Raw genomic sequence first — 24,178 nt, forward strand, 5'->3', positions numbered from 1 at the left:
TGGCTAGGAGCCCCCTCCAGAAGGAAACGACGACTCACTTCCACGACCAAACCGACCCGAGTCGGCAACCTCCGCAGTCCCGAGGAACCCCCCCTGAGAGATCCCCCGTCATCCGGACCCGAACCGAACCGCGTCGGCCCCGAGGCCACGGCTTAAAGTTGTTTACACCAACATTTTGGCGCTAAAAGGAGGGTCCGATGTCGAGGGATCGCCAGACCGACTCGGTCGAACCCACAGTCGAAGGGGCGCACCCGGTCGGGGCTCCAGGGGAACACTCCCTGCGGGCGGGTCTCCGCAACGAACACCCTGCCACAACTTCATAGCGCTATTGGAGGATCTTCAACGACCAGGGTTTGTTGCCGCCCAACGCCCCCTCCGCCGAACCATCGCTCGTCTCGTTCGAGGCCTTTCTCGACCTCACCCATCAGGTCCAAGTTCTAACCGGTATGGTACAGTCCATCATTCCACTCATCGCTGGAACACTGCACCCGCCGGCCGTCGAACCGGTGCGACAGCAGAAACCGCCTGTTCAGGCTCAGGCGCAGCCCCTGGAGCTTCCCGCTTTGCCTCGGGTCCCGTCGTCCCCACTCGGGGATCGAATGACGGCGGACCGGAAAGGCCACGCTCAACCCGAGGCCCTTCCTCCGACCTCGTCGGACTCCCTGCGAGCCCAGTTGCTCCTCGTCAGTCAATGGCTTGACGAGGTACAGAAGGAGGTCCGCAGGTCAAGAGGAGAGCTCGGGGAGGACGTACATCAGGGATCCCCATTCGTCCCTGAAATACGGGATCAGACAGTCCCACAGAACTTTCGTCTCCCCTCTCTGGACACATACGATGGCTCCACCGACCCAGCGGACCATGTCGCCGCCTTCCACACCCAAATGGCACTGTATAGAACCTCTGACGCTCTGATGTGTAGGGCGTTCCCCACAACTCTGAGAGGACCAGCCCACGCGTGGTACAGCGGCCTGAGGACCGGGACGGTCGCCTCATTCGACTAGCTCGCCAGAGACTTCGAGCTCAAGTTCCTGGCCAGCGCTCGGCTGAAACCGTTCGTTGCCTTACTTCTCGGACTGCACTAGAGGGAGGACGAGTCCCTCTCCCACTTTGTGAACCGTTTTGCAACGCAGATCCGGGGATTATTCGATGCTCACCCCTCTCTGTTGATGCAGGCGTTCATGGCGGGACTGCGACCTTCCCGATTCTTCTGGTCCCTCGTTGAGAGACCCCCCACCGTGCTACCTGAGATGCTTCAGCGAGCGAACCAGTTCGTCGCGGTTGAGGCTTGGATGGCCGGAAAGCAAGAAGAGCGTGCGAGGGTCAGACCGGAGCTGGCTCCTGGGCAACAGCCTGTCGCGACTAGGCGCAGGCTGGACCGATCCGACCCCCCCGCTCCGAGGCCCCCTCTTCCCCCCCTGGGCGCGTCCCGAACGGAGATATTTCTCCAGATAAAGGAGAGAGGGTTGCTTAGGGCTCCCGTCCCGATGAAAAACCCACGAGAGCTCGCCGACCAGTCCAAGCATTGTTGCTTTCACGAGCAAAGAGGGCACGACACCGAAGACTGCCGCGAACTGAAATGGCAGATCGAGGAGCTTGTCCGCAAGGGGTCACCTCAGTCAATACATCCGACGGAACAGGGAGCCTTCGCCTCACCCGGAGGGCCCCGCGGAGCACCGCATCGATGTCATCACTGGAGGACCGGTGGCTGGGGGAACCAGCACGTCCAGGAGGAAGGCATACGCCCATTCCGCTAGGACTGACGCTCCCCAACGTGGCCCCGACCCCAAGGTCGCATTCCCTCTCGAGGACGTCAAGCGACCAGAGCATGACGACGCGCTTGTGATAATGACTCAAATCGCTAACGCCCAGGTAAGGAGAATCATGATCGACACCGGGAGCTCAACCGACGTGCTCTATCTGGATGCCTTCCTGAAGTTGGGGCTAACCAAAGAATCCCTAAAGCCTATCTACTCGGCGCTCACGGGATTCACCGGCGATTCGGTCTCACCATTGGGGACTTTTACCTTGCCCCTGACCTTGGGAGAGTCGCCCAGAACAAAGACAGTGATGTCCACCTTCTTGGTGGTAGATCTTCCTACTGCTTACAACGCTATCCTTGGCCGCCCCACCCTCAACAAAATCAGAGCTGTAGTCTCCACCTATCATCAGACGGTGAAGTTTCCTACCCACGCCGAGACAGGGGAAGTTTGGGGAAGCCCCTAAGAGTCCAGACGATGCTACCTGACGACGGTTTCGCTGCACAAAAGGGTGAAGACCGACCAACCTCTAGAGGACCCGAGAGAAAAGAAGTGGTCGACACCACATCCGGAGCCAACGGCGCCCACTTGCAATGTACCGTTGATGGAGGATCGCCCGGATCGAATGGTCCAAGTCGGGTCGGAACTCCCCGGGCAAGAACGGGAGCAGCTCGTCGGTTTCTTGCAGGAGAACGCTGATGTCTTCGCCTGGACGCCATCCGACATGACCGACGTCGACTCAGAGACCGCCCAGCATCACCTGAATATCTCGCCCGATGCCCGACCCGTAAAACAGAAGCCACAACGTCAAGGCCCCGATAGGCAACTCGTCGTCCGCAAAGAGGTGGAGCAACTCTTAGCGGTTGGCTTCATCGAGGAAGTCAAGTACCCGCGATGGCTGTCTAATGTAGTGCTGGTAAAGAAATCTAATGGGAGCTGGAGGATGTGCGTTGACTATACGAGTCTCAACCGTGCATGCTCGAAAGACTGCTATCCTCTCCCAAGGATCGATCAGCTGGTCGACGCAACTGCCGGGCACGCCCGTCTATCGTTCATGGACGCCTTCTCCGGCTACAACCAGATCAGAATGGCGCCCGAGGACCAAGAGCACACGTCTTTCATCACTGATCTAGGGGTGTATTTCTATAAAGTCATGTCGTTTGGGCTCAAAAACGCAGGCGCCACCTATCAAAGGGTCGTGAACAAAATGTTCGACGCACAAATCGGGTGAAACGTCGAAGTCTATGTCGACGACATGATCGTGAAAAGTCGCATGGTGGCAGACCACCTGACCGACTTGGCCGAGACATTCTCCACACTCCGGAGGTATGGCCTGTGACTAAACCCGGTGAAGTGCGTTTTCGACGTCAATTCGGGAAGGTTCCTTGGATTCATCGTGCATGAAAGAGGAATCGATGTAAATCTGGAAAAGGTTCAAGCGGTCATCAACATGCAGGCCCCGCGAACAGTCAAGGACTTGCAGCGACTAAACGGACGGCTTGTGCCTTATCCCGGTTTCTATCTCGGTCTGGAGACCGTTGCCTTCCCTTCTTCCGGGCGTTGAAGAACCCCAAGGACTTCCGATGGATGGCGCAGTGTGAAGAGGCTTTTGGACAAGTTAAGCAGCACTTGGCCAACCTCCCCCGTCTTGCCTCGGTTACTCTCGAGGAAAAGCTCAGCGTTTACTTATCCGCCTCCCAACACGCAGTCAGCTCCGTCCTAACCAAAGAGGCTTCTGGGGAACAACTACCGGTCTATTACATCAGCCATGTCCTGAACGGGCCCGAGGAGCGGTATCTGCCAATCAAGAAGCTCGCTTTGGCGCTCGTGCTCGCGTCTCGGAAACTACGCCCCTACTTCCAGGCTCACCCGATTGAGGTAATCACTAATTAGCCGCTCCGGCAAGTTCTGTTTAAGTTTGATGTTGCAGGACGGCTCCTCAAGTGGTTGGTAGAACTCGGAGAATTCGACATACATTATGTACCAAGGACTGCTATCAAAGCCCAGTCCGTAGCCGACTTCATCGCGGAACTAGTTGAAGACGGGAATGGAAGCTCCGAGCAGACATAGGAGGCATGGGACCTGCACGTGGATGGCTCGGCTACCTCCAGTAGCGCGGGTGCAGGGTTGGTACTCTCGGCACCCGACGGACGCTCGTTCGAACGCTCCTTCCGCTTCGGGTTCCGGGCAACCAACAATGAAGCCGAGTATGAGGCGCTCCTAGCAGGACTCAAACTGGCCCTTGAAATGCAGGTGGATCTCATTCACGTCTTCACTGACTCGTAGCTCGTCGTCGAGCAACTCAGCGGTGGATACGAAGCCAAGGAACCGGCCATGGCAAAGTACTTAGCGGAGGTAAAAAGCTTGGACTCCAACTTCTCCCACTTCATGATATCCAAGGTGCCGAGGAGCCAAAATGAACGAGCCGATGAGTTGGCAAGGATGGCCTCAGGACCAGACCATGAAAACCACATCAAGGTTGAAGAGCTCCCATCTCGCTCCATCTCGGTTTCAGCTATAACTCCTGCCGAGGCGCACGCCACGTGGGTACAAGAGATGTTGCTCTTCAAACGCGATAGGATTCTTTCCAACGACGAGGCCATGGCGCGGCACATTCGCCGAACACAAGCATGGTATTCCGAGGTGAATGGACGGCTCTACAAGCGATCCTTCTCACAGCCCATGCTATGATGCCTCGAGCCTGATGAAGCGTAGGCAATCCTGGCCGAGGTCCACGAGGGGATCTGCGGGGAGCATATTGCTGGTCGGACCTTGGCCTACAAAATCCTTCGTCAAGGATACTACTGGCCCACCATGTCCCGAGACACGAGAATCTACGTGCAACGGTGTGGGCCCTGCCAGAGGCACGCCAGAATGCCCCGGCTGCCGACGGTCCCCCTGTCCCCCATCGACTGTGCGTGGCCATTTGCGCAATGGGAATTGGACCTCCTCGGCCCCTTCCCACCGGCCTCGGGGCAACAGCGATGCATCGTCGTGGGCGTGGATTACTTCACCAAATGGGCAGAAGCCGAGCCACTAGCAACAATCACGGAGGGGCAAGTGGAGAAATTCGTCTGGAAAAACATCGTGACTCGGTTTGGCTTACCCGAAGCCATCATCACGGACAACGGATCCTAGTTCACCAGTGCTCGATTCCAGGAGTTCTATGCGAACTACGGAATTCAGTTGAGGTTCAGCTCTGTGGCCCATCCCAGACGAACGGGTTGGCCGAAGTCACTAACCGATCTATTCTAAGCGGACTCAAGAGGAGAGTGTCAACGGCCCAATCAGCTTGGGTGGATGAGCTCCCCAGTATCCTGTGGTCCCTGCGGACCACCCCCAAGACCGCAACCGGAGAATCCCCTTACAGCCTCTCGTTTGGGACCGAGGCTGTCTTGCCCCCCGAGATGGTTTTCCCTACCCGAGGACGGCAAGCTACGACGAACGGGTATCGGCCCAAGGACTGCGAGCCGATCTCGATCTACTCAAGGAGCGACGCGCTAACACACACCTGAAAGACCTCTCCTATAAAAGGGCCATCGCTAGGATCTATAACCGCAGGGTGCGGCCTCGACCAATTAAGCTGGGTGACTTGGTCTTACACAGGGCCGAGGTTAGCGACCCGACCCGAGCACGTGGGAAGTTAGCTCCCAATTAGGAAGGCCCTTATCGGGTGATCGAAGTTGTTAGGGTCGGTACGTACTGACTCGCGATGATGTAGGGTCACGCTTTGCCAATGACTTGGAACTCGCAAAATCTCAAAAGGTTTTTCCCGTAATACGATGAGCTGAGACTTAACAAAAGATAGAGTTATGTTAACGAAAGCTAGTATAACACATCGCATTAGTAATAGGCAAACCACAAGACACACGAGTACGATGAGGATAAAAACAGCCATATTATTTTCAGGAAGCACATTACATTAGTAGTCAACACCCGAACAACAAAAAAAGGAAAAAATATGTACAGAAAAGTCTACATTTATTCCTCTGGAGCGTCGAGGCTGTCATCAAATGGGACTTCCTCCGGCATGTCGACGTCCATATCCTCAGGGAAGGAGTCGAAAGGATCCTCCGCGACCTCCAGGCCGGGGTGGTGCACCTTGAAGCGGGCGAGGGCGATCCGATACCCATATTCGTACGAAACTTGCCCAGTCCGAACAAGGCCAAGCTGAAAGCCCGAGGAATCTTTGTAGTTCTCGATCAGTTTCTTGTCATTCTCCGGCCTCTGACGGATCTCGACGGCAAGGGCCTCGGCAGCCCCCCGCGCTTCAGCGCGCGACTCCTCCAACCGACGGATCAGCTCGACCGACTCCCCCCTTGCCGAACGAGCTTCGACCACAGGCGCCTTCAGATGCATTTGAAGCTCCTTATTCCGCTCCTCGAACGCCTTGAGCTCGGACAGGAGGCGCCTCGCCTCCGCATCTAAATCTGAGGTGCGCTGCTCGGCATTGCGGTCGCTCAGGATGTCGATGACCCGCCCCGCGTCGCGAATGCGGTCCATCAGCGCCGCGGCATAATGAGTGCCCTGCAGACAAACGAGTTAAGACAAGAGCTATCCGAACCAACGGAATGACACTTACCGACAGCAGCGACTTGGCAGACCTGACAAGAAGGACCTCGGAGGGCAGAGTGTACAGGTCCCAAGCTATGTCGGGATGGAGCCCTCCGCGGACAAACCCGGCCACGGAATCCCTGTTGGCCCACACCCGACTGCCTCGGGAAAGGCCTTCCCAGCGGGCTGTCAGCGGGTCGGAGGGCTTGCCTTGAGGAAGGTCAACTATCGCCTGCGCCTGGTAGGGCTCGTCCTCCCCGGCTTGAAGGCGGCAAAGCTCGCGGATGGAGGGCTCTCGAGGGGCCTTCCCCGCCGCCTCTCTACTTGAGCCAGCTTCACCCCGCCTGAGGCTTTTCCCGGTGCGCCCGGCCGGTGTGGCGACGGCCCCCGCCTGAGCCGCAGCTTCCCTAGAGGCCTTTGCCGAGGAAGTCTTCGCCTTCTTCCGAGGACGACCGGCCTCAACATCCACTGGGGCCTCTCTCGAGCCAGCCCTCGCCTCGGCCGACGAACGAGCGGATGGGGCCAACGGGGTCTTACCCCCACGCAGGGCTTGGAGAACCACCATCTCTGCGTAAAAGCACTAACATTGGTCAGCCAACTAGATAATCCCTAAAAGAAACCCTAAAACTACCCCTTAGGGCATACCTCGAGGCATCGGGCTAATACCCGCCTCGACCAACCACTGCTCGGACATACTCCGTATGGCTCTTGAGGCTGGGAGGATTTCTTTAAGCCTCCGGAGCTCTCAGCGCTCCTCATCGTCCAAACCCGGGGCGGTGTTGTCTATCACATGCGCCGCCCATCGAAGCCCGAACCCCTAGTCCTCCGAGCGGCTGACAAAAAAGAAGCGCCCCTTCCATCCCTTATTACTGGAAGAGGCCTCGCTCACTCGGAAGCCTACTCGGGCGGACAGATAGGAGCCCCCCGACCCCTTGGAAAGTCGAAAGAAAGAAAGGAAGAGGGATCGGGTCGGGGTGATGTTGGCATAGTAGCACTCTCCCAAGAACGCCACCAGATAGCGCCAAGAGTTGGGCACCATCTGAGATGGGGAGATACGCCACCATGAGATGCATGAGGTTATGATGGGGTGCAAGGGGAGGCGTAGCCCGGCCTCAAAGGCATCGAGAGTGAGGGCGAAGCCCTTGGGAATCGGATCATACGCCCGTTGGCCGGGATCGGGAGCAAGAAGGACAAATTCCTCTAGGATGCCGTAGAGATCCCAGAGGCGACTGAGGACGACTCACTCACGGTGGAGTCGAGGTCGTGAGGCCACATAAAGGCCTCAAGGGCCCGGGCCGCCTTTTCATCCGACGATGAGTTAGGATTCGACGCAACCGTCGTTTGATCGACTTTAGCCAACGAAGAGGAAGAGGAAGAAGACACCATCCTTACCGACCTTTAGCAAGAGAAGAAGAACAATCGACGCAAATGAAATGATAGAGTCCGAAGCGGCAGAATAGAAACGAGTGAGGAGACCTTCGAGGGGCAAGCCACACAATACTTATAGACAAAGTCCCGCCAAAAAAGTGACCCTTCCTCCACTCAGGCGTGTCGCATCGGGATGACACAACGTCATTCCGCCATAAATGCAACTTGGCAGGGTAACCAACGGGCGCGCTACGCGTGGCAAACAACGGGCTTGAGGCGTCGGTCTTCTCGAAAACTAGCGATTACGAAAAGGTTCGTCTCCTGGACTTCCAAATAGTCCGAAGGCTACCTGGCTACCCGCGCGTCCCACAACACAGCGTAACAGACCCAATCGAAGTAGCTCCTCGGTCGCAGCCGCCTACGTTGTGCTCCTCGGTCTCATGTCGCCCGAGACCACGCCTGCGCGGCCCGCTCACCCGAGTCAAGCTCCTCGGTCGCAGCCGCCTGCGTCGTGCTCCTCGGCCTCATGTCGCCCGAGACCACGCCTACGCGGCCTGTTCGCCCGAGACCACGCCTGCGCAGCCTGCCCGCCCGAGGGGGCTACCACCCCTACGGTCGAGCCCAATTTGACCTACGAGTCATTCTCCGAGGTTCCTCGGCCACTCACTACCCCGCGCCGCTACGGCTCATCCGACCTTCCTCAAATTACCAAGCTCCACGATTCCCATGCCCTGGGCGGCGAACCGACCTTCGCCCGACGGAGATAGTTCTTTAAAACCGAAGCCATGCCTCAGACCCCCCTTATGAGCGACTGACGCATAGCTTCCGTTGGGGGGGGGGGGGGGAGTATGATGAGGATGATAATTATGATAAGACCTACGTGACATCAACTGACACCCCACGTCTCTGTCGGGCTGACAACGCCTGGCCCACACGGGCCGCAACGCCAACCGAGGCCCATTAACGATCGCTCAGGTTCGATCCCTCACGCCACGCCAACAGCCATGTCAGACGTCATCAGATGGTACGATCCTACCCCCAACGAGCAGGCACGTCAGGTGACACTAAACTCCCATATAAATACCCTTGCGCTCTGGGCGCCAGAAAGAAAAGGAGGGAGGACACCAACATAGATGAAAAACCCCCTGTGACTATTCACTGACTTAACCATCGGAGGGGTCGGGTCGGGCATCTCGACCCGACCTATGTGTAGGGACGAAGACGAGGCGACCCTCTCCGAACGCGTTATCTAGGAGTCCCCTCCAGAAGGAAACGACGACCTACTTCCACGACCGAACCGACCCGAGTCGGCAACCTCCGCAGTCCCGAGGAACCCCCCCCCCCCCCGAGAGATCCCCCGTCATCCGGACCCGAACCGAGCCGCGTCGGCCCCGAGGCCACGGCTTAAAGTTGTTTACACCAACAAAGCTAAACTTATAATGATCCTAATAGATTAATTATATAATTTAATTAATAATTGATTTTCACTATGCACTAAAAAATTTAAAGATAATTTGATATGAACAACCCATAGCTTAATAAGCACCATGACGATACATGCTAATCAAAACTTATCATAAATAAATATTTTTAAATAAGTTTTTTTTATATATTTAACACATACTTTCAAAATATATATAATATTAAATATTTTCTTCATTCTTATAAAGTTTACATAACACTATATATACTTTTCAAAACAAGATATAGTATATTTTCATAATAAAAATAAAAATATAACTATTGTCACATAACAAAATATAAAACATTGACCATTCATATAACTATTACTAAGTTCATAAACATAAATATATCTAAACACAAGTCAATAGTATTAATAACTATGATCTTGTTTTTATCTTTGTGACAAGGTCCAAAATCATCCCATTATATAGATAATACATATCTCCTTGTATCATAGCTCAGATGAAATTAATTTTTAAACAAATATCAAAATATAACCTAATTAATATTAAACAATTGTTATATTAAAAAACAAATATATACTTTTTTTTTACAAAATTGTGTATTTTAGTAAATCTTTTTACATATTATTTTAAAAACGATACATCATTTCAAAATTAGAAATATTAATATATTATTCAATAAATTTCTAATATAATGATTAAACAGATATTTTTACCATACAACAGATATTTCCTTTCCTTATTCTTCAGATATCATCATTTTCATCCTTTTTCTTTTTTCATAATATAAAAATATAATTAACTAAGAATATTATGGTTCACCAATCTATAATCTAAATATAAATATATTTAATAAAAATATAAGAGAATTCATTTTCCCTTTGATATCAAAACGAGTCCTTAACCCATTTTCCCTAATTTTCTTTCTTTTCCCTCTTTCTTCTTTCTCTTCTCTGCATACCGAAATCATTTCCTCTTTCACCTCGATCGTTTCTTCTTCTTTCTCTTCTTCCTTTCTTTCTTTCTTCCCTTTCTTCTCTCCTCTGTTCTCACAGCCGAAGCCTTCTCCTTCTCTCTTCCTTCTCTTTCTCCCTCTCCCTTTTCCATCTGCTTCTGTTCTTCCTCTCCTCACTCTTCTTCTCCGATTCCATCTCTCTCTCCCACAGAGCCTCACCTTTGTCGGTGAGAGAGGCGGTTCCAGGAAGAGCGAGTCGAGGGGCGGTTCAGCCTTTTCTTTGATGGTGCATTCCACAAGAAAACGTGGCGCTGAATAGAAGGTCAATGGTCGTGGCCCTTTAGTGTTTCCTGAATTCTGTCTGTATCCAGAGCGGTGAGCAGTAGCACCGCTTGATGACTCGAACGTATTAATGCACAGCCAAAGCCTTAATTCTCGTCCACAACCGGATCGGGTCACCGGATTTCAACACCCGTCTCCATCCACGGTCTGAACGGTCAGGATAACCCGATCCCTAAACCCGTCGACATCCTGTTAGAACGCGTTCGTCCACCTGTCGCGGGTGGTGATGTGTTCCAAGCCCGACCTTAACCACAACCTCCGCCACTCCGCCACTGCGCTCCCTCTAAAGCCCTAATAAAGGGATCTCACCAAATGATGCTGAGATCGGTTCACCTCTCTTACGGATTTGGTGTCTCGCCCTTGCTCCGATGCAATCCCCGCTTCTGTAGCCTCGCGTCGCTCCCCACTATCGCCTCTCTCTCCCAGTCCAGTATTTCTGCCTCTCCTTGGAGATCGCCGCTTTGCGTGCCTTGTCCCCCTTCGCACGCTGTTTTCAGAGCCTTTTGGATGTCTTCCGGTGGTCCGGACACGAGGCCCGATGTGGTTGCCGCCACCGGGCCTGCTGCGGCGCCGTCTATGGTGGGTTTCAGGAGAATTTCTTTTTATTTGATGGGAAGTTAGGTTTTGTATTTATTTTCTTTGTCAATAGTAATAGGCAATCCCTATATTTCAAGGATTGCACTTTTCTTTTCTCCAATAATAGATTGGTGTAATTCGTATCTTCCTTTATGCTAATCTTTAACGACTGCATTAATATTAAAACCTATGCTAAAGCTACAAATGACTGTCGTAGTTATTGCTACAAGTAGGTAATAAAAGGAACAAAAGAGATTGAATTTAAATGGGAACATTGTGGGGGAGTTTGTTTGACTGGTATCCCTCAAGTAAAAAATTAGGCAGTTTTGCAGATCTTGTTGTAATTTGGTACTTGGGTACTTTTTAATCATTTACCATTTGAACGTTGCAGTTTCAAAAACCCAAAATCTGCTTTTGTCATTCTTGTGGAAATCCAACTAAGCATGTTATACCAGATGGAGAAGAGAAGATAAGAGCAGTTTGCACGGTGTGTGGGAAAATTCACTATGAGAATCCCAAAATGGTATGACCAATGACCCGTGTGATTTAATATTCGTGTTCCTGCTTTATATATCACTGGATTTTTTATTTAAAATGTTTGACTGAACATGAAGAACTTCTTGTGTTTCTCTTTTAATTACGTACATGATGTTTTTCTTTATCATCATCTTTCTCAGCCATTAATTATACTGTATCTTTTCATCTATCCTCATTGATGGATGACATAGTTCTACTTTTTGTTAGTGAGACATGGACTTTAGCTTCCTTTCTCCCAAAAAGCTTAAAAAAGGGATTTACACATTGGTTAGTCCTAAAGTCAAACTAAAGCAAGTAGAAGTTGATGCAACATGCTACAGGGCCTATCCAACAGTCGGGTTATTTCCTCTGAACCTTGCCCTAACCTAAACATGCTAACCCAACAGCCACTACTAGAGCAAACTTGACGGCAGCACTTTTTGAAGCTTGGAATTTGTGCCTTGTTAACCTTTGATTCTCCTCCTCTCTCTGAGCTCTTCAATCATTTGCTCACTGGGGCTATGGGTTATAGGGTGTATAGGAAAATTCTCTCCGCTCAAGCTTGATCCCTAACCTACCGCTCCATGGGGTTGAAACAGGTTGAAAGTATGGCATCGACAAATGAACAACGGATTGAGAAACCATATATAGAGCCTAAGGAGGAAGGCAAGCAAGTCGGTACAGATAGTAGAGATTGAAGAGCCGGCACTGGAGAAAGCTCCGTAGAGAAAAGGGATGATATTACGGCTGGAACCAAACCTCCCAAGACTGACTGATGGTCTTTACTATTAAAAAAAAAAAAAAAAACAGAAAGGTCAAGGCTCCGGCCTACCCTCTTTGATCCATCATGCTCTTTCTTTGGCATGAGTGGAAAGCGTGGCGAGTAACCGGATGCATCGGGAGGAAAGCAACAGAGGACTCTAGAAATAGCGCTTTTTGGCAGGTCTGACTATTCTGGCTTTGGCTAGAGGACTGTTGGGTTCACCTTATTTACTATCACCTTTAGCTACATTGTTCTTTGCACTTTCTCCCTTCCCTAAGAGATTGCTTACAAAGGACTGACAAACGGAACAGAAGAAGAATTAGAAGAAAGCCTCCGACCATCCCTTCCTCATAGGAATTGCTGCCAATAGAACTTTAAAAGCCAGTAGTTGGTGGCTAATTCTTTTGCTTTTCTCATGTACTAGAGAGCATCCTCCAAAAGTACCCCATTCTGCTCATTGCAGACTACCAGAGCCCCTTAGACACGCTAGGAAGAGAAATCTTCATTGTTTGTTCAGACATATTCTAGGATGGATTGCCAGTAAGAAAGTATCTATTAGCATGAGGTTTGTCAAGGGAGAATCTCAATAGAAAAGAATTAGACCACATGAATGAAGTAACCTGTTCATGCGGGAAATGCTAACCATGATCTCTGCCCGGAGATGGAAGGTAAGTAAATAAACTATATAGGTTTGTGGAATTTACTGACTGTAGAGGACTCAAATCTCCTTGAGAGAGTAAGATTTTTTGCATCTAGAACTAATTTGTTGTCTGTCAAATATGCATCAAGGACTAACTTATACATCCTATGTGATGTGATTTATTTGTTTTGACAATAATTTCATTCTTGGAAAACCTATGGATGATGTTACAGTCTTGACTTTATACATGAGGATCATTTTGATACTTTTGAATTCTAGACTACACAGTTGAGTTTATATCTTAAGCTAACAATGTCAGGGAGCCATCTCTAATGACATTTATATACTAAAATGGGTGGAACTATGATTGGCAAGTGGATTGACTCTGGTGCTTACAGATATGCGCTTTAAACAAAGCCTAGTTAGAGTGTAACCTTCCTCGTTGACAATGAGTTCCCTTTACATCTGTGGATGTCGTTCAAACTTGATTGCTTGGAAAGTCGAGTTAGAACTCACTTCTGGATGGGTTCTGACTTCAAAATTGTGCTTTGTATATCCTCCATGATGAAGAACGTGATGTTAGCTTTTCTTTTCAACAAAGTTGGCTTCAAATAAACTGATAATGGTGAAGATTTATGCTCGTTTGAGAACCTTTAAGTCGATCACCGAGAATAAGAAAGCAGTACTAGTTCTATTTACACTTTTTCTTGTTTGAGCTTTTTGTATGCTTATTTGTGTTGTATTGCTAACACATATATTACTATATAAGTGTTTCAAAATTAATCCCAAGGTTGAAAAATTATTCGAGTAAGTGAGAACTTGGAAATATTACTATAAGGCATGATTATTTTATTAAAGAAGTATATGATATTTTGAAGTTATGCAACCAATACTTATGAACTTGAAGAAACTTAAATCACGAAGAATTTAAAATTGCTTATAAATATAAGCTATTTGATTAATCAGATTAAAATATTTGCAAGAATAAAGAAGAGAGGGCTTACTTATGAACATATTGGATTCAGTTCTTTTGTTAAATTCTCTCCATAAGGCTGTGCATCTATCCTCTCCTACCTTTAATAATGTGTTTGAAATTTCTAAACTGCAACTTATGTGTCTGGTCAAGAGGATCTGGCCCATCTTTTCCTATTTGCAATTTTGTTCTGGTGTATTTTTCTTTGAATTGCTCCAGACCATTGGATGAATGGAGCTTGATTAGGTGAATATGGCTCCTCTTCCCCTGAGAACCATGTCAATCTTTGTTTGATTGCCATGGGCTTTTGGCACCTTTGGCAGAATTACATGGGGAATTTCAAGGAGATTCCAACCTCTTGGTTACAGTAGCTTGGGACAGGCTGTTTGTGTTGCTGGAGTATTCTTCTTCCTCATCCATTTTCTAGGAATGTTCTAGCCTTTCTTCATTATGGATTGCCCATTCGTTGCAATTTGCTTAAGCTCACTGTGATGACTAGAGTTGGTCTCTAAGAGGCGTGGATATGGACACAGGAAAGGGAGACCACATGATATAGACACACCAACAAGGCAAACTTTGAAAGGGTAGGAAATGCATACGGCAACGACATGACAGCTAAGATGGTATCTTTGATTATTTTATTATTATCTCAGTATGATGTAATTTTTAATAATTAATAATGTTTGTTCTCAACATTAAAGCCAAAATCATTGTGATGATAACAGTCTATATCTCAATGCCTTTATTTGTACAAGTGTCTGATGTTTAAAAAATATTTAATAACTTATGAAACACTTATCTAACATCGATAAAGGAAAACTGGGATAATGTTGTGTTCTCCAGGGATATGCTTGCAGAACTTTATTATATAGGTGAGGATAGAATGACCTGCTAACCTGACCTATCTATCTATCTATCTATCTATAGACCAGCAGGCAACACGGTGGCAACCACATAGCAGCATTGAGGCAGTGGCATGGCAGCAAGAATGGTGTGTCATGACGGCAGGATAGATTAGTTCTTCTTGGTGTGTCATGATGGCAGGATAGATTAGTTCTCCTTCCTTCTCTTCTTCTTCCTTCATCTTCCACCTCATTTACTCTTTGTTCCTCTTCTCCTTCCTCTGCTGCTTCCTTCGCATGTCGATCTATTACCGAACAGGGTATGTATTATTGGCAGTGTCCCTCCTCTGGCAAGAACCACTGGACATGGGAGGCCATACTGGGCTTCATACTGAGCGTGACTCTTAAATTATATATATATATTTCTATATTTTTTGGATTTTAGCCACTGGACATGAAGCTACTCTATCTGATATGTCTGTTGCAGTTTCTATATATTAAACTTCAGTTGTTTATTTCTCTTTGTTTTAGAAATTTGTCTCAGTTTTCTATTCATTTTGATAATAGATGTTGCATTATGATATTGATCTTGACTTATTTGTTCACTCTGGTGATTGAGTTTTCCAGGTAGTTGGTTGCCTGGTGGAGCATAATGACAAGGTTCTGCTTTGTAAACGGAAAATTGAGCCATCTTATGGTCTTTGGTGCTTATCTTATCCTTTCCTTTCATTTGATTAAATACTTATCATCTACTCTTTTGCTTGTTATTGCTAATTTCTTTGATGTAAGAAACTGAAACATGCACAGTACTTCTCATACCAATTTGATGCAAGCATGGGTGGAATAGGTAGAACAAAAAGAGGGAAGAACTAGCGGCTGTGGTAGGGAAGATAAGATGTGGAAAGGAATTTCAAAGGATAACGGAAGAAGTTAAAAATGGCATAGCTATGAATCTTAAAATTTTTATGAAAATATCATAACACGGTACCTTATCCACATTCAACGGGATTTCATTAAGTTTTTAGATTTGTTCCCAGAAGAAGTTAAAAATGGCATAGCTATGAATCTTAATTTTTTTATGAAAATATCATAACACAGTACCTTATCCACATTCAACGGGATTTCATTAAGTTGTTAGATTTGTTCCCATTTTAATCTGTTTGTTCTGGATACCAACCAACTGGTTACCTGTACTACAAACACCATCTCGAAAGTTAGATTTGTTCCCATTTTAATCTGTTTGTTCTGGATATTGACCAACTGGTTACCTGCACTACTAACACCATCTCAAAAGTTTTGAATTTTGTAGGCTCGACCTAAACCTAATTAAACTCAGTTTTGAATTTTGGGCTCAAATCAGTATTTACCACTCTCTTCTGTTGCACAACATGATATCCTCATGATGATCTGTTGTTGGTAAGAGGATCTTGCAGGTATTAGATCTGATCATGGAAATCAATTCTTGGTATTCTTGCAATCTGTTTTAGGCAAAAGAAAAAACATATCGATCAGACAATCTCAGCAATCTTTGATGTAGAATCAACAGTAGTTGCAATATGCAACAACTTCGATGCATCAACTTCAACATCAATTGAACATAAGAGGTCAATTGTAGGCTTTGATGAAGGGATTAGTGGTTTTGCAACTGAGGAAAGATCTTAATCCTTAATCGTAAATTCATTAATTGTTGTAAAATCAACAGCTGGTAGACAACATTTGCATCTTTTGGTGCCTCAATAGTTTGTCCATTAAACACGATCATAGTAGACTCAACAGTTCGTGGTTCTGTATGGTTTGTTTTTAGAACTGTTAGCAAATGTAGAAGTTAGAGGACCTTTTGGTCTGTTGTGGCAGGTGGTGTAGATTCTATCATTATTTTTTCTGCTTCAATTTTCCACTCTTCATGGTTTGATTCTATCATTGTTTGATTTTCCTCACATCTTCATTACTTAAGTTTTGCCAAAGCTCTGTCACTCAAATTAAACCTAAAAAAAACATAAAAATAATTATAGAAAATGTCAAAAAAATTATAAATTTAAACTTTCACTATTTCATAATTTATTTCTTTGTAAATATAGTTGTTCAAGTTAGTTGGATTTAATCTTGAATTTGGAAGCCCATGTTTGCTTTTCGTCTCCCCAAGCTTCCCATTTGGCCTGTACTGTGTATGAGATTTGATTTTGATGGAAAGTGGTCTAAATGTTGAACCATTAAACCTGCAGGACACTTCCAGCTGGTTTCTTGGAGATTGGGGAGTCTGCTGCAGACGGGGCAGCTAGAGAAACTCTGGAAGAAGCATGTGCTGAAGTTGAAATTATTTCACCATTTGCACAGTTAGATATTCCTCTCATTGGCCAAGTGAGATAACTTACTTCTGTTGATAATTATTTGGACAAAATATTCAGTGGTCTTGGTAATGAAGAACTATTTCTAATCTCATATCCAGTACAGAGTTACATCATATTCCGAGCAAGATTGAAGACACCTCATTTTTCACCGGGCCCTGAGTCACTCGAATGTGCTCTTTTTGCTTTGGATGACATACCATTTGATTCCCTAGCATTTTCATCAATCATTGTTACCTTGAGAATGGTAAGTTTTGCAGTTCCTCTTTCTTGACTTGCCATCTTGTTTTAGCCAAGTTTTCTAAGCTTATGGTAGGATTTAGTGTTGGGTACACTGATAGTATTAGTGTTAACCTAGGTTGGGATCAAATAGTTTATGATCAGTGCTTTCATTGGTCATTCTTGACTCTTGTTCTCTGGTTGCAGTACATTGAAGATATTAATTCTGGAAACCTCAACTTTCACTATTGCACCATAAATAAGAGGTAAGTAATGGGTATTACTTCTTCTTGTTTATCCTAATTTTCTATGGCTCCCTTCATCTAAGAAACAGTATGGAAAATAATAGTGACTGGGAACATATTGTCTTTTGCTTTAGTTGTACATAACAGTTCTAAATCTATTTCAAATTCAACCTTAGTTCTTCAGATCATTTCTTGCATTGGTGCTTCCTAGAACTTTAGGATCATTCTTTCATTTTAATCACCGATTTCCTTGAATATCTTGTGTTGCAGACCAGGTGCAAGCCCATCTGATCCACGCGGTTTCAATGTAGATTACCATTTGCGGTCATAGGATGGTGAAGGCATTTGTGGACTTATGAGACATTGGTCATTGTGATTTCCATGGAAAAACGATGCTGATATTTTGGTTGGGGAATTTACCGCTAGCCAATCCAGACCAGATCGTTGTTCCGTGGCTTCATGTGATGATATGAAACTGTGCAATGTATTTTGTGCTTTTAGATTTGGAAAAGATTAGTTCTACAGCTGAAGTGTTCATCTTTCTGGTAACTCATGTTTATGTTGTGTTACCCTGTGATGTTACATTGGATTTTATATCTAGAGATCTATTATATTTCTTTTTTATATTTTTTCCATTGAAATCACATATTTCTTCTTATATTATTTTATTAGATCAACGAAAATGACAGAGGGGAGAAACAGCGCCAAACGTTTGAGTGATAGATTAATGAGGCATCTCATTCGATCTCGGACTATAATTCGCATCTTATGGGTGAATTTTCAGAAAAAAAATTTATCATTCAAATTTTTTGTAAAGTACCTAGAATGATTAATTTATTTATATCTTCGTCAAATCTATGATTAATGTACCTCTTTTCTCCCCAATTTTTTGTAAAGTATCTCTTTCTTCTTACACATAAGAAAGGGTTTGACGAGGGCTAGGGGCACAGATATCTATGGCTACGGAAAAGTATGGACGAGAGCAATAAACAAGCAATATAGGAGAAGACGAGTAACAAGGATTAAGGGTAAAATGATTATTTTTTAAAAAATAATTTATAAATTTTTTTCAAAATTGAGATGGATAATTTTTAAAAGATAATTTTTTCTTGAGAATTCACCCTTATAATATCCTACCAATTAAATTAAGCACAAATTATATTATCTTCATTGAAGCTTAAATCAGTCCTTTGAGACATGGACGATTAGACACGTCATATCTCGATAATTATTTATTAGCTAAAAATCTGAAATTTTATATTCTCAATCAGTGAGTTATTTTATGGTTATTTTTCTTATTGCGGTTGACCTAAAATTGCGACATTTAAAGCAAGTGGACAAGTCTTGTACGGCGGGCCGCCTCCGCCCTCCGCAAACTCAGGGACCGCCACGATCTAATAATAATCGTCCGTTGGAGGGTGTCTCGAAACAACGCTCGAGAGATCTTCCATTCTTTCTCCGCTCCTCTTTATGCTGATCCATAGTCAATCGTCGCACCCTCCTTCCGCTGGACTGGAATCTAGGGTTTCTGCTCTACGGAATTAGTTAGGTATCCAGATCCAGATGGAAGAGCAGCAGGCGGCTCCTCGCGATCCTAGCACGGGGGAGACGGCCCCCAGGTTGCCTCCCCGCCGGAGCTCCTCCTTCGGGCACCGGATCCCCGACCAGCCGCCGTGGGCCGGCGACTACGGCTTCGTGGGTGGTGATCGCAGGCTGGCCTTCTCGCGCCAACCGTCTTTCCGACAACCTGAGCCCCACTCGCCGTTTCCGCCTCAGAGGACTCAGTCCCTCAGGGCGAATCTCTCCCGGAGCGATTCCTTCATCAGTATCCCCTCGTCTGGGAGCGATGAGTACGGGATGGGGTATGGCAAATCCGCCATGAACGGCGGCCGAGATAGTCGGAACCTCTCGCTGCTTCACTGGATGGTATCGGTGGTTCAAGCCATAAGTTCGGGTAATCGGCCGATGAAGCGGTTGGCTTTGATGATCTCGCTCAACGTGGCTTATTCTACAGCGGAGTTGTTGATTGGCATTTTCACCGGGCGCGTAGGTCAGACCATGTCGTTATGCGCTTCCTTATTCCCTCTCTTGCTCGGATTGAATACTTCATAGTTCTATGTTACTTGATTATGATCTACTTCCGTGGATATGGATATTTGCTATGCTATGAGTACTTTAGTTGCAATGCTTTTCAACATTAGAAATGCTAGTCTTTATGAGCATTACATTTACAAACCAAATAACAATATCTATGGGCATTATATTTACATATGTTCTTCGAGTACTTTATTTTTTCTCCAAATCTGCCATTCTGTACGATTTTGTGAATCCTGTTGATAATCTTTCCAGTATTCTAACCACTTTGTGAATAGAGTTTACTGATGATGTACCAAATGTTTGTCGCATGGTCAATAATATAAAAGTGGTCATACTGCACATTAGATTGTGTTATTCTGCTAAATTCCCTGACACTTGCTCTTGCAGGTTTGGTATCGGATGCATTTCATCTTACCTTTGGTTGTGGCCTTTTAACGTTTTCATTGTTTGCAATGGCTGCTTCTAGGAAGAAGCCTGATGGTGTATATACCTATGGGTTAGTTTCTATCTCTACAGCTTCTACAGCATTTCTTGTAACGTGGAATAGTTGTAGTCATTGTGAACAAAATTTCTCTATATTTCCCTTTATAATGGAGTGTCATTAATGCATCATTTTATGTCGTTCCTCTGAAGAAAGTTTTAATTCTTAAAAGGAACATATTAATTCACGTTTAAAGACAAAGATTTTGACTTTTGGGGTTTTTCTTTTTTTAGGTACAAAAGATTGGAAGTACTATCAGCTTTTACAAATGCTGTAAGTTTTTTCTTTACTCTTTCTGGATGTGATAGATTATAGACAATAATGATTTGTTTCTCTGCCTTTTTATCAAGTTAAAGTTGTTATTCTTCCTTCCAAGTTGATCAGATAGGATCTAGCCTCTTGTTGATTACAAGTGGGTTGGCCTTAGCAATACTTTTAGAAGTATATTGCCTGTATTTAGATAGCCTAGTGCTTGTAACTCTTATGACATGATGATATAAGGTGGGTCTTACTAAATGGTGCATGGTTACGGTTCTGCTATATGCTCTAAAATAAATTTTAGTGTACAAATTGAATGGTTTTGATTTGGTTTTTTTGTATATTTGTTTGGGTAGAGTGGGAAAAGAAGTTATATGACAAACAATCTCCTTTGTTCTTCTTGTTATTGTTTATTATTAAACAGTGTTGTGCTTTTAATGAAACACAAGTTTGACTACAAAATAATTGTGTTCTTTTAAGAAGCATCCAACTGCTTCAGATCTATACCTCATTAGCCAATCTTTCAGACTTCTGTGAACATAATGTTGTTATAGTTGGGCAAATTTTAATATTATGTTTGATAGTAGTCCTTTTTAAATTGTTCCATTGTCTTGTTAGTACTTAGTACTAATTACATATATCCTTTTTTTCATATGATCTGGGACTAACATATCAGACTGCTGCTTTTGTTGCCTGTGTAGACAGCTGTTTCTATTGTTTATGTCATTCTCCATAGCAGTTGAAGCACTACATGCATTTATTCAAGATGAATCTGAGCACAAGTAAGTCATTATTTTATTTAAGATGCTTCCATCAGCATTTTCGTTTATGTAATTGGTAGTGATGATTCTATTATGTGTAATGTTGCAAACTTGGTTACAACCTTTGCAGTTTGTCATATCTGCTCTGTTGTGCCATTTGTTCCATGGTTGTCAGTTCAGAATCAGACTGGTTATCAACTGGCCAAGCCTGGAGTCAACATAAGTTTAAAAATGATAATATATTTAAGTATATGTATGACAAAGGGGATCTTTTACTTTTTCCCTTTCTTGCTTTCTTTTTTTATATACCTTTTCTTTTCTTTTTTTCCTCCTCTGCATACCATGGGCAGTGTTGAATGTAGATGAGGCAATTAAATTAGGGGCAATAAACTGGTAAGATGGGCTAGACCAGTTTTGTAAAGGCTACTTGTGAGTTTAATTGCATGCTTGATCCTATAACAAAAGCAAACTAGACAAAGTTATAGTTCTCATTCTGACCAGCTGCTCCAGTCTAGTTCTGATAGCTATGGTTTGTTTTATTACTGGACTCTTGTACAACTGGGACCTTGCAGATGTTACAGCCCAACACGTTCCAGTCATTTCCTTTGCCATTTGAGTAGGTTTCTTGTACACCAAACAGTGTGGTCAAATTAGTTGATAATGCAATGCATGAGGTTCTCACAATTGCAGTGTCTAGGTGGACTGATGTGTGCGCTGTCTTAATCACATGTTTGGAGAGATTGCTTGAATTAGATGCCTACATTTCTAGGTTGTGACAGAGTAGGTTTATTAAGCATTCTCTCGATATCGTTCCATAACTAGCATATAATCAGACAAAAGTCCAAACTGAACTTTGCTGTAGTTAGCATAGGTATCCTGTTAACTGTTACAATGCCTTGAAACCATCATTTAAGCCCCTCTTTTTTGTAGAGGGTGTAGAGGAATTGCTTTGGTGCCTCTATTGATGCCATCCCTTTTCTAATACTTATGCCTCTGTTTCCTTGCAAATCCTTGCTTGGAATTGTCGCGAGGCCTTGGCTAATAATGCTGCATACTTAAGAGATGAAAAGCAGGCAATGTCTGTGCAACATTGTGAAAACATTGCATTGTAAGAAAGCACGTCAGTGCATGGTTCTTTGAATCAAACGTACAGTGCTTTGAGAGCCTTAGTGTAGGTTCCGTTGGTCTCTAATGTTTTCTGACTTACTTTTTTTCTTTATTAGTAGGTTCTATTTAAGTTCTAATATTGTTTCTGACTTATTTTTTTACTCTATGATTAGGCACTACCTAATTGTTTCAGCTGTGACCAATCTTTTGGTGAACATACTAGGAGTTTGGTTCTTTCGGAGCTACGCTCGTGTTAATATTGGTATATTCCTATGCTATGTTTGCTATCATGTCTTACTGTTGCATTACTTTTATTGTAGAGTAGTAATTGTTTGAGATTCAACCACCTTTGTGCAGTTTACAGGAAAGCTGAAGATATGAACTATCACTCGGTCTGCTTACATGTTCTTGCAGATTCTATTCGGAGGTTTAGATCTAACTAAAATCGATAGTTTCTGTTCTTTAAACGAGGTTCTAATTCATATTCTTATACTTCCTTACCAGTGCAGGTCTGATCCTGGCATCCTGGTTTCTTAGTTTAGGGTAAGAATTGTGCATTAAGCAAAGTTGTCTTTCTTCCTTCCATATTTCTCATTATAAAAGATGGTTAAATCCACTCTATTCTCATTTTCATTTGCAGGGTTGAGAATGCAGAGGTTTTATGCTTGGGGCTTGTTTCAGTTGCAATATTCATGGTTGTTATGCCACTCTTTAGAGCTTCAGGCAATATATTGCTCCAGATGGCTCCTGCAAGTATACCTTCTTCTGCCTTTAGCAAATGCTGGAGACAGGTATGCTCATGTCCTCCAGTATATCTCTTTCTTAGGCTTTTCACAGTTTATTCCTTAGATTTGCTTAATCCAACCTTTGGTAGATAACTTCTCTTGAGGATGTTTCTGAAGTCTCGGAAGCTCGATTCTGGGAACTGGTACCAGGTCATTGCATTGGATCTCTCTCAGTTCAGGTATATGTTATAAAATGCTACTGAAGAGGACTATCAGCCCTGATGACAGAATACTTATCTCAACATTTTCTAGATTGCCAGTCATAAATTCTTTTTTCATTTGTTTAAATTCCAGCAATGGTGAAAAAATGGTCAATTATCATGCTTGGGCAAAGATGCTTCCCTTGCCAAGTTGTTTTACCATGTCGTGCTAGTGAAGGCCTTGATAAAATGCATTTGGTTGTGCTCATGTTTGGGTGCCTTATTTTGGCACAGCTTTTCATTGGACCACACATGCTGTAAATTTAGTTATAAGACAGACTGGTAAGAGGCTAGCCTCGAGGAGATGACCATGCAAGGTGATGTAGTTAATGGAGTTAGTAGGTACCAGGCGATGCAGTTAATGGAGTTGGGACACCCTGCATGCATAGCTTTTATCCAGATTGAAAGGGCTTTTGGCCTATATAATGCATACGACTGTCATCACATTTAACAATGTGGTATCTTTTTATAATTGGACAATCCAATAATTGTTTTGATATTTTCTCTAGGTTAAGAGAGGAGCAGAGGACCTTCCAATCCTGCGCTACGTGCATGGATTATATCATGACCTGGGCATACAGGATTTGACTGTTCAAGTGGAGCATTTGTAAGTTGACTTGGAATAGAGTATTTTTGTTTCTTCTTTGCCTGGGGCTGTGAACAATAATGTCATGTGTTAAAATTTTTGTGGTTTTGATTTGGATTTTATACATCAATTCTTGGTAGGTGTTTCATGATTATAATGTCATAGACTGAAGATGTACTGGGATGAATCTTGCCTTTGTGTTTTAAGTCATTCTAATAGCTGCTGGTCCACTGGATTTATTCCTATACTTTTTATGTTTTGCTGCAGTCGTCGACAAAGGATGACATAAAACATGCTCCTTAACATTAGAACAATTTGTGCATTCTTTCTGCATTTGGTATGATGAAATATGTCCTGTTGTTTCCAGAAATTTCATAATGA

The 24,178-nt window shown here is 44.9% G+C and overlaps 3 protein-coding genes across 3 annotated transcripts; all 3 read left to right on the plus strand.

Moving 5' to 3' along the window:
- The first annotated feature begins 1,178 nt into the window (after positions 1-1,178).
- Positions 1,179-2,223, plus strand: LOC135652339 (uncharacterized). Its single transcript, XM_065173182.1, has 2 exons — positions 1,179-1,513; positions 1,584-2,223. The coding sequence occupies exons 1-2, from the start codon at positions 1,179-1,181 to the stop codon at positions 2,221-2,223; spliced, it is 975 nt and encodes a 324-aa protein (XP_065029254.1).
- An 8,164-nt stretch (positions 2,224-10,387) lies between these two features.
- On the plus strand, positions 10,388-18,146 carry LOC135652463 (nudix hydrolase 23, chloroplastic-like). The gene is made up of 7 exons (XM_065173405.1): positions 10,388-10,982; positions 11,371-11,502; positions 15,341-15,417; positions 16,936-17,071; positions 17,165-17,305; positions 17,485-17,543; positions 17,793-18,146. The coding sequence occupies exons 1-7, from the start codon at positions 10,716-10,718 to the stop codon at positions 17,851-17,853; spliced, it is 873 nt and encodes a 290-aa protein (XP_065029477.1). The 5' UTR covers positions 10,388-10,715; the 3' UTR covers positions 17,854-18,146.
- A 769-nt stretch (positions 18,147-18,915) lies between these two features.
- LOC135652402 (metal tolerance protein C2-like) lies at positions 18,916-24,044 on the plus strand. Its single transcript, XM_065173291.1, has 10 exons — positions 18,916-19,572; positions 20,007-20,115; positions 20,334-20,373; positions 21,064-21,140; positions 22,400-22,488; positions 22,584-22,653; positions 22,731-22,769; positions 22,867-23,017; positions 23,101-23,190; positions 23,721-24,044. The coding sequence occupies exons 1-10, from the start codon at positions 19,086-19,088 to the stop codon at positions 23,820-23,822; spliced, it is 1,254 nt and encodes a 417-aa protein (XP_065029363.1). The 5' UTR covers positions 18,916-19,085; the 3' UTR covers positions 23,823-24,044.
- The last annotated feature ends 134 nt before the right edge of the window (positions 24,045-24,178 follow it).

This window comes from Musa acuminata, chromosome BXJ3-11 (genome assembly GCF_036884655.1).
Source record: "Musa acuminata AAA Group cultivar baxijiao chromosome BXJ3-11, Cavendish_Baxijiao_AAA, whole genome shotgun sequence".
NCBI classification, from domain to species: domain Eukaryota; kingdom Viridiplantae; phylum Streptophyta; class Magnoliopsida; order Zingiberales; family Musaceae; genus Musa; species Musa acuminata.

Coding starts and splice junctions, on each gene's coding strand:
- LOC135652339 (XM_065173182.1), top strand. CDS start 1,179: ATGGCGGGACTGCGACCTTCCCGATTCTTCTGGTCCCTCGTTGAGAGA. Junction 1,514..1,583: donor CCACGAGAGCTCGCCGACCA/GTCCAAGCATTG, acceptor CTGAAATGGCAG/ATCGAGGAGCTTGTCCGCAA.
- LOC135652463 (XM_065173405.1), top strand. CDS start 10,716: ATGATGCTGAGATCGGTTCACCTCTCTTACGGATTTGGTGTCTCGCCC. Junction 10,983..11,370: donor CTGCTGCGGCGCCGTCTATG/GTGGGTTTCAGG, acceptor TGAACGTTGCAG/TTTCAAAAACCCAAAATCTG. Junction 17,544..17,792: donor TATTGCACCATAAATAAGAG/GTAAGTAATGGG, acceptor CTTGTGTTGCAG/ACCAGGTGCAAGCCCATCTG.
- LOC135652402 (XM_065173291.1), top strand. CDS start 19,086: ATGGAAGAGCAGCAGGCGGCTCCTCGCGATCCTAGCACGGGGGAGACG. Junction 22,489..22,583: donor CTACGCTCGTGTTAATATTG/GTATATTCCTAT, acceptor ACCTTTGTGCAG/TTTACAGGAAAGCTGAAGAT. Junction 23,191..23,720: donor TTGGATCTCTCTCAGTTCAG/GTATATGTTATA, acceptor TATTTTCTCTAG/GTTAAGAGAGGAGCAGAGGA.